The sequence below is a fragment of the Hyaena hyaena genome, unplaced genomic scaffold (assembly GCF_003009895.1).
Source record: "Hyaena hyaena isolate Hyena2069 unplaced genomic scaffold, ASM300989v1 scaffold_606, whole genome shotgun sequence".
Classification (NCBI taxonomy): domain Eukaryota; kingdom Metazoa; phylum Chordata; class Mammalia; order Carnivora; family Hyaenidae; genus Hyaena; species Hyaena hyaena.
In genome coordinates, this window is record NW_024081238.1 from 559,879 (window position 1) to 576,325 (window position 16,447).

The 16,447-nt window shown below is 33.5% G+C and overlaps 1 protein-coding gene across 3 annotated transcripts in view; it reads left to right on the forward strand.

Annotated features, from left to right (window-relative positions):
• The window catches only part of ODR4 (odr-4 GPCR localization factor homolog), a 38,501-nt gene that overhangs the window by 3,712 nt on the left and 18,342 nt on the right, over positions 1–16,447 (forward strand). For all 3 annotated transcript variants that reach the window (XM_039257194.1, XM_039257195.1, XM_039257193.1), the window contains 9 exons: positions 2,013–2,150; positions 5,818–5,913; positions 7,855–7,961; positions 9,282–9,318; positions 10,109–10,249; positions 11,263–11,358; positions 12,433–12,501; positions 14,787–14,915; positions 15,801–15,891. In XM_039257194.1, coding sequence (XP_039113125.1) covers positions 2,013–2,150; positions 5,818–5,913; positions 7,855–7,961; positions 9,282–9,318; positions 10,109–10,249; positions 11,263–11,358; positions 12,433–12,501; positions 14,787–14,915; positions 15,801–15,891 — 904 coding nt within the window. The remainder of the gene's footprint in view (positions 1–2,012; positions 2,151–5,817; positions 5,914–7,854; positions 7,962–9,281; positions 9,319–10,108; positions 10,250–11,262; positions 11,359–12,432; positions 12,502–14,786; positions 14,916–15,800; positions 15,892–16,447) is intronic.

The window sequence follows — 16,447 nt, forward strand, 5'->3', positions numbered from 1 at the left end:
AACTGGAACAGAGATTTGGACCATTACTTTAAAAAGCATAAGCACCTGCTGATTTATTATATAATCATCAGGTAGGACTGGTCAGCAGTACAAAGCAACAATAAAAGGAGAGTCACAGACACACTGGCCTACCTCTGTCTAAACACTAGTTAGGGGAGAGTACACTGTGGCCCAAGGACTTGATTTTGATGCCTAGGAACAAAAAGAGTTCTATTGTGATAATTTTCTCCCTGAATATTTTATAATGATGATTTAGAACCTTCAAATTGCATAATTAACTTTTTTGGTTCTGATTCTATCCATATTTTCGAGCTACTTTTTATAATTTAATGTCCCATGTTTCTACTTATAAAGAATGTACTGTCCCAAAGAGTCATGTGTTCACACCCCTTCATGATATTCTTGTTTTCAATGTCATTCTGAATGAGCTTAATTAATGTCAGTTGAGCCCTGAGAGACCGGTTCATTTTCAGGGTTTTCATAAAGCTGATTTCTTAACTTGTAATACGGAAGGTAGACGCTGTACTGTTCACACAGATACTACTACCCAATGAGGCCTCTCATTAGGTAGCCAAACTACCTCTCAGCAATAATCTGAACTTCTTTGTGATTCATATTACTTGCACCCAATATGGGCTCTTTTTGCTAGGAGGTGTTTTTTTTTTTTTTTTTTTTTTTTAGGTTTATGTCCGTATTTATTTAGAGAGAGAGAACATGTGGGGGTGGAGCAGAGAGGGAGAGAGAATACAAAGCAAGCTCTGTACTGTCAGCACAGAGCTCAATGCAGGGCTTGAACTCAGGAATCCTGAAATCACGACCTGAGCTAAAGTCACATGCTTAACCAACTGAGCCACCCAGGTGCCCCAGGAACTTTTCATTTAAGGATTCCTACTTCCCTTTATTTAAGAAAGTTTAAGGGAATGAGAGTCTCAAAAAAAGACATAATAAAGATAAAAGGTCAGGGAGAAATTCCCTCTTCCAAACTTGCCTTATTCATATAGGCTTCTAGAGCTTGGCAAAAGCACCATCTTAAAAATACACGTCCCATAATTTAAGATCTTCCTTCTAGTCTTTCCTTCTACTGCCTTTTCATCCCTTCCAAAATGTTTCTTCTTAAACTTGTCACTTTTTCCTTCTTCCTCTCAAGCTTGCCTGTTTCCTACTCTCTAGGTCAGTTTTTTCTTTTTAAGTCCTGCTTTCTTAATCAGCTTCTACCTTTTCCTGTGTGCATTTGAATATAACTTTCTGGAAAAATAACTTTTGTAGAAATAATTTCTCTTCCTTTATATTCTATTCCAGGATGACACTCATAATAGCAGTTTCAGGTCATTTATGAGAATGACACCAGGCTAACTGGTTTCATTTGCCTTGTTTTTACTTTTTCTTTATAGTGTATTTTCACTTTAAAATGGCTGAGCTATTAAAGGTTCTCTAAATTTATCTTTAGATAGCCCACCTTTCATTGCCATTTAACTGTTCTTAAAACTGAGAAACATAAATTTGATATTACTTCAATTTTGTGTCCATATCCCCTTTGTTTTTCTTGGATAAACATATACAAGAAGTTCGCTCTTTCATTGTTTCAATGAAAATAAGACACACAAGATCATTTGTTGCTTTATTTTACTGAGTTTTTATATTTGCTGAGCCATCCAGTCTGTTCAGATTATTTAGAAAATAAATATAGTAACTAGAAATCGACAAAGCATATTATCTTTTAGTTAAAATGTAGTACATTCACTCATTCAGTAAACTGTTTTTAAGGACCACTGTATGATTCACATTCAGGATGCCTAAGCAAATAAGGAGCTGACATTAAGTATATCATGTATATAAATGACATGTGTGGGAAACATTGCAAGGTTACCCATGAAATTGGTTTCCCTGTTAATTCCATTGAAATATAAGCATTAGCAATTTATGCTGTACGTATATTGTTTTTGCATGTTGTAGGAGCTTTACATTCTTCAATCAGATGACACTCTAATAAGTTCTTCTAATTTGTTTTTAAGTGTTCTTCACAAAAGGATTATGTCATTCTTGCCATTAGAACGCCACCCAAAGAGGAACAAAATGAGAACCTCAAACATCAACAAAAAGCTAAGTTGGATAACTTGGATGAAGAATGGGCCACAGAACATGCCAACCAGGTCATCATATTTGTCTCTTTTATAGAGTTAAGTTTTGCTTATTGACTAACAAAAGAAAAGGACTTCCTCCTCAGGCTACTAGACTAGGATTCAGAGTACTCATTTTTAAGTTTTCAAAACTTGCATAGTCTATCAAAGATAGAAGTATTTACTGTTCTGTTTTATCCATAGTTATATTTTTTCATTTATTGATTACTTGTCTCTGATTTAAAAAAGCATTTTCTTACTTGAGGTTAAGTAACCCAGTATTACATAATAGGTAATGGGACTGGGATTTGAACCCAGGCAGTCTGATTTGAAAGCCTTTGATTTTATATGCTGTGCTTTTCTGTTGCTAACCTTTATCCATTGTTTTTTTTTTTTTTTTTTTACTGCTTATTTCTTTTTGAGAAAGAGAGAGGGTGTGTGTGCTCAAGTTGGGGAAGGATAGAAAGAGAGAGACACAGAATATGAAGGAGGCCCCAGGGCTCTGAGCTGTCATTGCAGAGCCCAATGTAGGGCTCGAACCCATGAACCATGAGATCATAGCCTGAGCCGAAGTCGGATGTTGAACAGACTGAGCCACCCAGGTGCCCCTATCCGTTGTAGTTTTTATCCTCTGTTATTTGTCCTTTATCTTATTTTCAAGTTTTCTTTAAAATAATATAATATTAAAATAATAATAGGTATTGATAACATAGTTGCCGATCAGATTGTTTTAAAGACTTAATGTAGAAGAAAATGATAGGTTTTTTTATGTCTTTAGAACATATGTTGTAATCAAAGTTACCGCAAACCAATTATAAGAGAAATGAGATAAAAGTAGAAAACTATAATAAGAATATAGAATGGTGAATAATTATCTTCCAATGGCTGGATTCAAACAGGTTCACAAAAGGTTCTGAACTTGCAGTATAAATAGTGCTGCCAGCAGAAGTCAGACAACACACTGAAGGACACAAAGGACAGTATGAATAAATGACCCAAAGGCATGAATGTTAGAGACATGTTAGGAGAAGAGCAAAACATTGGGTAGAATTGAAACAGAGGGTATGTAAAATAATATATTTTTAGACATAAGGCTGTGAGGATATTTATGGATGGTTTTGGAGTGCCATCCTAAGAAGTGAGGAGTTTGCTTGGCAAACAGCTCTGTGGTGGACTTCCAGAGTTTCCTTTTAGAGAAGGAGTTAATCAGTCATTTAGGAAATAATTTCAATACTTTGGTACAGTAGAAATGGAGGGTAGAGAGACTGAATATCAGTTACTATAATAGTTCAAATAAAGATGATGTGAGTCCATACTAGACTCTCAGCTTCGTGAGGACAGGAATCATGTCTGTTTTGTTTATGGCTATATCTTCAGCATCAAGCTTAGTATTTCCATGCTTTACAAGGAGAACTCCAAAATGTAGGATAAATGAGTGCATGAATTAACTAATGCAGTAAGTAAAACTTCACTGCCAAAACGCTCCAGTCACAGAGCCAGTAGCAAGATGATTTAGTTACCAAGTAGACTGGGAGTGAAGAGCTATTGAGAAAGTAGCTAAAGATGACAGATTTCTAGCCTGGATGTCTAGGAAGATGGTGTTGCCTTTTACGTAAGGAGGAAACAGATTTGGGACTGGGTGAGAGGGAATGATGAGTAAATTCCCTTAAAAGTAGTTATTGAATGGATTATATCAACTAATAGGAAATGTTAGAGTAAAATAATCATTTCCATCTCCCATCACCTTTACATTTTTCAGAGGTGCACATGTTTATCTGTATGTGTTTGTGTGGTGGGGAGTGGTGTGTAGTAAAAAAAATACAAGAAATTTTTAATATCTTCTAATGAAAGTAATAAATATTTCAAACTTAAATTCCCAGTGGTTTCTAAGTAACTTTGGACTCTAATTCTGCTTTCGTTTTCTTACTATATATATATACATATGTATATACATATATACACACACACACACACACACACACACACATAGAGATGTGTGTAGAGAGGTGTATATCGTGTGTATAATATATATGTATACATACACACACATATACACACAAACATAAAATTTTTATAGTAAAATAAGTTAACCTTTTTGCCTTTAGAAAGAAATGGATAATTTTGTGTTGGTGATTTTGAAAACATATACATATTTCCCATGCTAAATATGAAAACTTTATTTTTTATTTATATGTCGAGCTTCTGTTACTGTAGTGAATAGAATTTGTGAAATCCAAGGGAACCACCAGCAGACATAGTGTAAATATATTAAGGAATAGACTGATACCTAGGAAGACTTAACTTTGTGATCAGTTTTTTTATGCACTGAGCACACAAAAAATAACTAAAGCATTTTGATCTTTGAATTTAGATGGTAGAAGGAAATCTATGTGGTATTAAGAACTAGCCTCAATCATGTAAAGGGAAATAACAGAGGACAAACTGGTAGTTTGGATCAAAAACCTTAAAAATATGCATAACTTCATGATCTAGTAGTTCACCTCAAGAAATTTATTTTAAGCAAATAATCCCATGAGCATAGAAAACCTTGCTAGAATTTATACAATGTTAATTTTAGAGTAAAGGGGCACCTGGGTGCCTCAGTTGGTTAAGTGTCCAACTTCGGCTTAGGTCATGATCTAGCAGTTCATGAGTTGAAGCCCAGCATCTGGCTCTATGCTGACAGCTCAGCCCCTCAGCCCCTTTCCATCTCTCCATCTCTCTCTGCCCCTCCCCCTTTCACACTTTGTCTCTCAAAAATAAATAACATTTATTTTAGAGTAAAGAAAAATTGGAAATAACATTCACACTGAATATAATAGAAAAATTGAAGTAAACATAAACAGGAAACAATGGATTTTCAAGTCAGACCCCTCTTTTCAAATCCCAGGCTTTTAATATTCTTCTGAATATTATAGGTATACAAGAATTAGTTGAGAATCACGTCTTCTCTTAGAGAACTTCTAGACCATCGCATACCAATTATTATAACACAGGCTCATGTGATAAGCTCCATGGAAGTCTTTAGGAGCTGGGAGATCAAAGTATCAGGGAAGGCAGCTTCCTCAAGCTGACTTTCAAGTATTCAGTAGGGTGCGGACATGGAGAAGGGTAAAGGAAAACCAGTTCAGGCTGAGGGAGCAGCCTGAGGGAAGGCTGACACACAGATGAATTAGAAAGCCGAATACACATATGGAAAACAGTGAGAATTTTTTGAATGATACTTGAATATTTCAGGGAAAAGTACCATTAAGTGAGGCTCTGAATATCTGTTTAGCTAGATTTGGGAGCCTCTGAAATACTAGTAGTAGATAAAATTTATATATTATTTAGGTGACTGACAGTGGAAGCCAATGAAAAAACTTTTGAAGATATTTCAGTCTTTGATCTTGTGAGAAGGGTTTTGTTTATTGATGTAGCTAAAGGGTATCATTAATAATTGGTTTTAGTTATAAAGTATTTTTAAGACAAAAATTAAGGACACTCTAGAAAGATTGTGTACATAATGACACTCTATTCATCATGGTTATCAACCGTTTCTCAGTATTTTATCCAGTTTTTCAAAGCTTCCACCTGTAGGCTGTGCATATAGTTGGTACTCACTAAATATTTGCGTATTTAGTATTTAGCTTCTCAACCACAAAAGATTACATATAATGCCAAATGCTTATGTTAGCTAATACTATATTTCCATTTTTAGGTGTCCAGAATGCTGCCAGGTGGACTTTTAGTTCTTGGAGTGTTTATCATTACAACTTTAGAAATGGGAAATGATTTTCAAAATGCCCTGCGTAGAGTAAGTCTGAAATATCAAAAATTCTTAATGTGATCAAAGTTTACATCTTATTTTAATTGATTATACATAAATACAATCATCCTAGGCATATTTAGATTAGCATTCCTTAATTCTCTATGCTGGGATTATATTAAAACAGCTTTTTCCATCTGATTCCTTGGTACTTTGAGTTTAACAAAAGCTCAGTATTTCTGTTTTCAATCAAAGCTGTTTTAAAATAGCTTTAATTTTATTTTGTTAAACAAAATTTATTAGCTAACATACGGTGTATACAGTGTGCTCTTGGCATTGGGAGTAGATTCCCATGATTTGTCACTTACCTACAACACCCAGTGCTCATCCCAACAAGTGCTCTCCTCAATCACTTGGAACTAAATGGAAGTTCTGGCAGAATACTACTATTGCACAATACTTGTCTCAGAATAGTAAAAAATTATCTTTGAAATTAAACCTACTAGTTTAATTTCCTTGTAGTTCCAAGTGATTGCTATAATGTGAAATTAATAGATTTTGTGATTCTTCATCTGTTAATTTTCTCAAGATCCTGAGAGTAAAACATCAGTTACTTATTCTTTACTCCTGGGCAGAGTATCTATCATTAGTTCCTTCCTTTTTGTTTTATTCCTATATCAGTGAATTGGGTAATATAGTCCATAAATAATTATGAAGGTCCACAAGCTGTTTTCCTGTAAGCCCAAATCTAAAGCAAACTAAGTATGCAGCCAATAAGAATCACAGATGCTACAGACTCTTCAATTTTGTAACCTTCTCTCCGATGTCCCGCATTACATCTTTGTGCCTAAGGGAGAAAGGGAAGGAAATGGAGATATTCCCCTCCCATGGCAAGTTACTCAACTTTCTGCTGTTTTTTCCATTTAAAATAAATGTACCTTTCACAATAGTTCATCCTTTTTGACATTTTGAAATATAATCTTAAGTCTAGGTGTGTTTAATTGCATTGATTGTGCATCCTTTGTGGTTGGCACTGGATTGAATAAGGTGAATGTGAGCTCAGTGCTAGACAGATAGTGGTGGTCCTCTTTCCTTTTACTTTTGTATTTTTGTTCCTAAGAAGCAAATAAGACTTTAGAAATGCTATATTCCAGAAATGATGGGAGTTTCAGTTTCCTAACTTGGTCTCCATTGTCTATATTGAGGGAATTTGTAAAAAGTAACCTTATAAAACTTGTGTCTTCCATAAGGTCATTGTTGAGAACTTTGTTATATTACATATTACATTTTACATGTAATGTATTACATTATTATTTTGTTATATTACATATTACATTTCTTCAAATCTCTTCTTTATCAAGAAAGTTGTGCCTCTCCTCAACAGTTGTGTTCAGTTTATGGACCATATGAATTAGGTAACAGATTAGGTTGGTCTGTGCACATTACTATTAGGAAGCTTCGAGTCACATTTATGACCCCTCTCCTCATACTGAGTATGTATTTTATAATTCTTATTTTGGCATAAATGTATGTCACTATTTCTGATTTTTCTTTTTACTTTTATGTTACTGCTATTGTTTATGTGTACCTATGTAGTGCCTTACATCTTTTGTGACATTTAAGTAAGAAATCCCATGCTTCATTTTTGTAGGTTAAAAATAACTTGTCATTTCTCATTCTAATTAAAATATTTATTCTATACTTCACTTAAATAATAATTGCCCCAAATTAATTTCTCATGTCCAGCTGGTTTATGACAGTGAATTTATATTTTTGTTTAAAACCTAAATTTCATAGATTCCTAAAAACGGAATCCAAAAGGTTAATATTTAATTTCACTTTTTCTTTTGAAGAAAACAAAATTTAATAATAGAATCATGGAATTTTAAAGCAAATTGGGAGCCCTGGGACATTATCATTATCTTTTTCTGCACTCATTTTTGTTCTCTTATTTTATATATAGTTGATGTGTGTTTTCCTCTCTTTCAGCTAGTATTTGCTATGGAAAAATCTATGAATAAAAGAAGACTGTGGAATTTCACAGACGAGGAGGTCTCAGAACGAGTGACGCTTCACATTTGTTCTTCTACAAAAAAGTATCTTTTATATACGTGCTTATATTTTAAAATATATGATACCTAAATAATGTTTCTGCAAGTATTTTCCCCAAACACCATTTAAATCATCATTTAAAAACAGGCATAACTTGTAAGTTTTTCCTGTATATAACACATAGTTAGGACTGCAAGTAACAATTATGGTAATAATTTTTGTTAATCATCTTAGATTATTAAAGACTTTAAGAAGGGTGGCAAGAACTGGGGATTCTGAGCTCATCACTTGCTAACTACCCCTGTACACTGAAGCTCAGTAGGCCCCCCACAGAGAGGTAGAAGCCCAACTTACAGCTGAGGCTAAGTAATGCTTTTATCATGTTAAATTTCTACCCCCAATTCAAAATGTTCAATTCAGAGCACAGATAATGCTGAGCTGGACAGTATAGGATATCCAGGTAATTATTGTGTCTTTAGCCGACATCAAGTGACACTAAGAGCCTCTTTAGGGCCTCCTTAGCTTCTTTTTCTTTACATCTTGTCAGGGCAAGGGTACCTCCCAGGCATGAGGCAGCCACACCAAGGGAGTGAAGCAGCACAAGGGCCTAGTAGATTAGGACTGGGAAAAGACAAAATTCAAGAAGTGATCATTCCTGCAGAAGCTGAGCTTGCAGTCCCTTTGGTAATTAAAAATTTCATTTACAGGCCCTTTGACTCAGTAAACATTTTCAGAGTGATTCCATTTAAAACAGCACTCCTATTTGTTATAGAGGGTGTGTATTTGAGGAAAATTCTGCAAGTGCTTGCCTTCTGTTCATTGTGATTGGTGGGATTTTAAGCAATAGGAAATAGTTTAAAGCATCACAGGTATTGGGGTGCCTGGGTGGCTTAGTCGGCCAGTTAAGCGTCCGACTTTCGCTTAGGTCATGATCTCGCGGTTCATGGGTTAGAGCCCCGCGTCGGGCTCTGTGCTGACTGCCAGCTCAGAGCCTGGAGCCTGTTTCAGTCTGTGACTCCCTCTCTCTCTGACCCTCCCCTGCTCATGCTGTCTCTCTCTCTCTCTCTCTCTCCTAGAAATAAATAAAACATAAAAAAAAACAATAAAGCATCACAGGTATTATAATCAGAACAATTTTGTGTTTATATAAATTTATACAAAATATGCATATTTATATATATTTATTTACAAAATGTATACATGCAAATATGTATGTTATATATATCTCTAAGTATATAAAGTAGTATGATTTTGTAAAAACTCTTGGATGCATGCACTTTTTTAAATTTTTTGATGGCTTGTTTTCTTTTGATTATCAAGAATGAATTCTCCTTTTTGGTCATTTCTGTCCTTAACCAGTAAAGAATATTTTGTCGAACTTATGATATCCATGATCCAAAGGTAAGAAAGATAGCACTTTAAAAGTTTTTGTATTGCAAATTCTTTTTAAAATAAAATTCAATTCTTTATTTAGTTTTAATAATTTTCCATGCTTTTACTTCCTATTGATGTCCACAATCACCTACAGTCGTTTATTTTGAAATGTGATTAATTTCATTACAAGCAAGGAAAATTTAGTCTTTTTTTTCATTGTTAAAATATTTTTCTTAAGCTCCCCCTACCCATCTATGCATTTAGTATTGTATTTGAGCGGCTAGTAGTCAAAGTATCTGGGCTTTTGATAGCTAGCTATATTGCCTAGTAAGCAAGCTACCTACTAGCAGGATCCAGACTGACATTTCGTTAAGATGTCTAAAAGCAATGTGAAAAGTAACTTTGCAGTTTTCTGTTAGCAAGGTATAGGACAGAAAGGAGAACATCTGACACCTAATAGTGCTTGGTGATTATTTGCTCTGCATCATAAGCTTCAGAATTGACACTGTTGAAACTACAGATGAGAAGAACCAGAGGATGTGTGGGGATTCTACCAATGAACTGTCTCATTCTTTTTCAACCTGCCACTGCGGGGTGGAGCTGCCAAGGCTGCCTGCAGTGTGCTGAAGAGTAGTGAACTTAATGCATGCTTCATTTCTGTTTAGTTTAACTGTTGCCCTTTGATGAAGTTGGCCCAATGTTAGATAGCAGCTTGTGTGAGTTACTATGTTGTACATTTTAAGATGTTTTATGGATCCATGTATTTTACCTAAATTACATATTTTATGTTTTTCCACCTTTCCCACTGTTAAATTAGAGTTCAGCAAAACCAGCAGATTGGAAGTATCAAAATGGACTATCAACTTCATGGCTTTCTTTAGAGTGTACAGTTCATATTAATATTCACATCCCACTGTCTTCTACTTCAGTCAGCTATACTCTGGAGAAAAATACAAAGGTATCAGGGCAAAATGAATTTTCTTTAGTGATTGCTGAATAGAGAATTTGCTGTTATTCTGGTTGTTTATGCCATTCATTTTATGATCCTCATAAAATTGTATACTAACTATAATGATATTATTATGACTAATTTATTATCCCAGACAGAGTAGAAATTTGGAGAAAAGACAGCATCCTAATACTAACGCCTTAGCATAATAGCTGCTCCATAAATATTTGTTAATTAATATGTAGGTAAGTACATTGTAAAATACTGTTACATAAAATACAGTTATTTAAAAGGTATATTATTTGGTCTTTTGCTTTCCCTTGGTCTTTAGTTTTGTTTTCTCCTTTCTAGTCCTTTTTTTGTAATTCTGTACCATTCTTTTGTTCATGTCTCATTTCTCTTCTTTTTTCCTGTTGAAGGAAGCAGACGGGCCTTGCTTACTTTTTCCCCTTTAATACTTCTTTATATATTTGTTCTTGAGGTTCTTTCTCTTTTCTCACTTTTTTTAAGATAATGGGAATTACTGAATTTTATTTGACTGTGTCATGTAATTGTTAAGCCTTCTAAGTCTGTGATATGAATGCTAGTTTGGGATAAAGATTAGAAAAACTGTTATTAAATATGAGTAAGTTGCCAACAATTGGAGATAAACTTTTTTTTTGTCGTTTATGAGACTGAATAAAGGCACAGCACAGGGAATATAGTCAATGACATTATAATAGTGTTGTATGGTGACAGATGGTAGCTACACTTGTAAGCATAGCATAATTTATAAATAAGTTGGGTCACTATGTTGTACACCTGAAGCTAATGTAATGTTTCACGTCAGCTATACTCAAAAACAATTTTTTTTATATATAAAGCAAAAATGGCAAAATGTTAACTCAAGGAATAAATGGATACCACATTACTGATTACCACATTAACATTTCAGTGTATTAGGTGGAAAAAAAGTAGACTCTAGGGAGTTTAACTGTGATGACATTATATCTGAAAGATATCCATGTTGTGTTTCTTTTAAGAATGGACTTGCACGCTGGGCCAAGCAAATAGAAAATGGTGTTTATTTGATTAATGGACAAGTTAAAGATGAAGATTGTGACCTATTAGAAGGACAGGTGAGTTGAGAGAAAATCATCTTACTTATAAAATTGTTTGTACTTAAGGAAAAATAAAAGATGACTTATCTTTAGTTCTTGCCTTCACGAAAACAGTTTCTATCTACTTCTTATTTCTAAAGTCTTTTATTTAACAATTTTTTAAAAATGTTTATTTGTGAGAGTGAGAGGGACAGAGCATGAGCATGGGAGGGGCAGAGAGAGAGGGAGACACAGAATTCGAAGCAGGCTCCAGGTTCTGAGCTGTCAGCACTTGAGCCCTATGTAAGGCTCAAACTCATGAACCGTGAGATCATGACCTGAGCTGAAGTCGGACGCCCAACCAACTGAGTCACCCACATACCCCCTAAGGTGTTTTAAAGTAAAACAAATAAATGTTCTAGAAAATGATGGGAGATTATTTCTGAATTAATTGGAATCTTGAAATTTGAAGAAAGGCGTGTCATCTAAATTCTAATTTCCAAATTGTAAACTGCTTGCTTAAAACTAAAGGTATATGAGAAAAACCCAAAAACAAAAGGGACATGTTCTACCTTGATAGCAGTTTAAAGACTAAGTTTGGCCATTTTATAGAAGAAATTTATACAACCTTCTAAAATAGCTTTGATCTGAAGAGAACTTTGATAATTTCCCCCTTTCGTGCAAGAGTCAGTGAACTTTATGTTAAAAACCAAATAGTAAATATTATAGACTGTCAGTGACATGGTCTCTGGCAGCTATTCAACTCTGCTATTGTAGTATGAAAGCAGCCCCACAAAACATGTAAATGAATGATCTTGATTGTGTTCTGTAAAATTTTATTTACAAAGACGAGACGGGGTCTACATTTGACCCATAGGCCGTACTGTGCCAATCCTTGCTTTCGAGGAATAAAAGTAGGAATGTTTTAAGAATATACGTTGATTGATAGAGAATATGCAAAGCAACATACCTATAGAAAAAGGCAATATAAAGCAAATAATAAGACTTTCTTTTCCTCTAAATTACTTAGTATATGTAGGCTAGATCCACAATTATGTTTTATATTCCACTCAAATTTCAGTAATCAAGTTTTTTAACTTTTGTTTTTTTCAGAAGAAATCTTCTAGAGGAAATGTTCAAGCGACTAGTCATTCTTTTGATGTCAAAGTGCTAACACAATTGGTAAATATTTTAAAATACTACTTATCTAATTAAAATACATTATTTCTTAGAATAATAATAAAATTGTTCTTGTTTTTATAATTAGGGAGTCAAATAATTTTAGAGATGTAAGGTGGACAAAATGTACAGTTCTAGGAAATTTATTCCCCAGAAACATAATTTTAATGAAACCTATTTTGGTCTTTTGCCTCAAAGCTTTAAAGTTTTAGCATCAAGGAGATAACAATTTATATATGTATTTTATATATATGATATATATACATATATAATGTATACATATGTACAGATAGGTAGATGTGTGTGATACTTTGGGTTGTAGGTTTTATGAACAAAGTTGTAGCTCTTAAAATGATATGTGCAGAGATGTGCTAAGAGTTGTCATATACTTAATTTAGAAGTATATTTATATCTCCTCTGATTTGTTAAAAATCACACAGCATTAGCAATTTTTATATTTTTATATGGTTGTTTTAAATTACACATCTCTTCAGAAGTTGAGAATTGGATATCCTGAAGAATAAAAACTTAAAGCCATTATTCCTAAAAGTATGCATGAAGAACAGGATATTTTTTTAACTAAGTAAAATAGATTTAAAAGTAATTCTCATAGAAAGATGTTTTCCTTTTCCTTTTCTGTGCTTAGCAATAGAACATTTACTAAATTGTCATTGTACTTAATGCTAATCAATATGAGTTCTCAATTTCTCTTCTAGGTACCTTGAGTTTAAAAGTGTCCTTTGTTTTAACACTATTCCTATAGCTATATGCTATATGTACCTATATGCTTTTTACTAGATATGTAAAACGTATAATTATACATTAAATATATAAAACAGGACATTATATTCCAAAATGGAATAGTTTTATCTAAAGTCTTTTACTTGTTAGTTTTTTTCAGAGAGTATTTGTTGAGTGTGTATAAGGGTTAGGCACTGATTGTGTTAATCTCCTTGTTTTAAATTCCTTCAATTCCCTCTACTGAATTAGTTAGAAAAGTTTCAGAGGTTTGCCTTCTGTGCCTTTAAAATTCTGTTTATTTTCTGAGCCATGTGTCTTGCCAGTACAATCTTTTCTCTGTCATTCAGGCAATCAGAATCCTATCCATACTTAAGATCTACCCCTACTTCTGTAAAGTTTCTTATGGTCACCATAACCAGATAGATCTTTTTGTTTTCCAAAATACCGTATCAACATCACAGAAATTCCTCCACTTATGACCAGGTTAGGTTACCAGAGTCTCTTTTTAAGCTAGTTTGTTCCTAAGTCCAAAGAAACCGAGAGGAGTTGATGTAGAACACAGGTACATTTCCACCAAAAACGAGTAAGTTAGTCCTTATATCTTTTGAAATATATCTCCGTGTGTGTGTATGTGTGTGTGTGTGTGTGTGTAGTGTTTTATACATAGTCTAGTCCTTTGTGGAAAACAGTGTCCTAATTTATACATGAATATGTTACAAATGTGTTATATATTGTAAGACCTATAAATTAGATATTAAATACACAAAATAGGGCATTATGTTCCAAAATGTAATAATTTCATCTATAGTAAAGTTCTGTGTAGTGGATAAGGGAAGCCCAGGACTCCTCTTCCACCCTCACCTTATTGACATATCGATGATCTCTACAAGCCTCTATAGGAGGCTTATTCCAGGTAAGGTGTGAGCATGTCACCCTACTGCTTGATTTGATGATAGACCTTTTTTTTTTTACCCAGACCTGGAACATTTTAAATTTTTTGGTCTATGACAGACTTTTTACCAGTAAGACCTTGACTGAGTTTAAGTTTAAATTCTTTAAAACATACACAAAAACCCCCAAACTAGCTTTGCCTGAATTACATTAGACATTAACTATTCATATGCTTTCAGTAGCTACATAGTCAGGTCTTTTGATTTCTTCACCATTTTTCCTCCTTGTTTCCTGACTTTTATTTTCTTTTTTTTTTTTTTCCAGAGGCACATAGTTAGCACTATTCACAAATTGCATGATTTGTTTTTGCTCTTCGGAATTGACCATATTTATTCCAAATTACTTAGTTTTATTTTTATCATGTCCCATTTTGGGGCTTGTGTTTAACTTCAGAGTATATTTAAAATACTCAGAAAGTAATATATAATTTAATGAGGAATATGAAGGCCTTGGAATAATTTATGGACGATATTTTCAAACACTTGGTTCAGTCAGAAATTCTATCTCACTTCATGAAATGGCTTATATAATGTTTAAATGTTTCATGTAGTTAATAATTCCTGGCTGTTAGTACTCATATAGGTTTTGTCTTTCAGCTTCTGAATTCAGACCACAGATCCACAGCCACAGTCCAGATCTGCAGTGGCTCCGTAAACCTTAAGGGTGCTGTGAAATGCAGAGCGTATCTCCATAGCAGTAAACCCAAGGTTAAAGATGCGGTGCAGGTACAGAAGGGATAATGTTAACATAACTGTTCAAAAATCTAAACTTTTTTTTCAAACGCATATTTCATAATTATTCATTTGATTTTAACTGATAAAGGTCCAATCTGTTGGCTAATCCAAATGTACCATGTAGTTGGTCCTAGGATTTTCATATGTAGGATATCTGTTTTATCCTTTTCTTAAAGTGATGATTATACATATTTATTCAGTGATCCACAGTTGTGATATAGTAGTACATTTGAAATTATCTCTTCAGAAGAAAATTAAACCTTTTAAATAACAGAAAAAGTATTCATTAGAGGTATTATTACCTAGGATTCTATAATCTGGATAATTCAGAAATTTAAAAAATGATGACTGGCACTTTTGTTATAGTTACACATTTCCCAATTTGGAACACTAGCCTTATTTGTTTAGATACAAAATTTTATTCATTTATTTGGTTTAATTAAATGAAGGCTAGGCAGATGTGCTCTTAAACTGTTAATGTGTTAATAAGCATGTTAAAAACAATGGACATTAAAAATGGAATGATGTGGGGTACCTGAGTGGCTTAGTCACTTAAGCATCCAACTCTTGATTTGGGCTCAGGTCATGATCTCACAATTTGTGGCATGGAGCCCAGGTCGGGCTTCACACTGTCAGTGGTTAGGATTTCCTTTGTCTGCCCCTTCCCTGTGCTTGCTTTCTCTCTATCTCTTTCTTTCTTTCTCTCTCTTTCAAATAAATAAACTTAAAAAAATGGAATGATGTACCACCAATTATTGTAGTGAACATGATTACACAGGGAGGTCAATTATGTTGGGGGGGAGTGGTAATAAAATAATGCACATCTAAAGTAGTGGATTTCATTTCTTATTGTGATTTGTTTTGCTTTTTTTATAGGCAATGAAGAGAGATATATTGAACACAGTTGCAGATCGTTGTGAAATACTATTTGAGGATCTACTTTTGAATGAAGTTCCAGAAAAAAAAGTTATGAGTATAAAATTAAGAACATTTTTGTGTGTGTGTTCAATCAATACAGTGATAGGCTGTCAAAATGTAATAGATAGGTCATCTTTTGTAACTACCTATGTCTGTCTTTTATAATAATATGGTGCCTTTTACTTTTCTTACTGGATGACAGTTTTTCAGTTACCACCCCCAAAAAATGTTTGGAACATCTTATAATAGCAAATCTGTCAACATTTTAAAATCTCAGGGATTTTTTTTTGTATATTTTGCATGAATTTCTGCCAGAATGGATAAATTGTATTAACATTTTAAAACTAATATTATTAAATTAATATCTGGTGTTTTAAAAAAATTATCCAAAATCAAAAGATTTATTTATTAGTGTTAAGTATTATATAATAAATTTTTATTAGGTATTAATTTGTAGTATATATGCAATTGATCTCTCTTATAATGTTATTTTTGTATACTAATTAATATGTTTCTCACTATTACTCTAACTCTATTAGATTTAAATATATGTGCTCCCAAAGCAAGAACAAAGTTTATTAGATTTAAAAAGACTGGGTCATCAG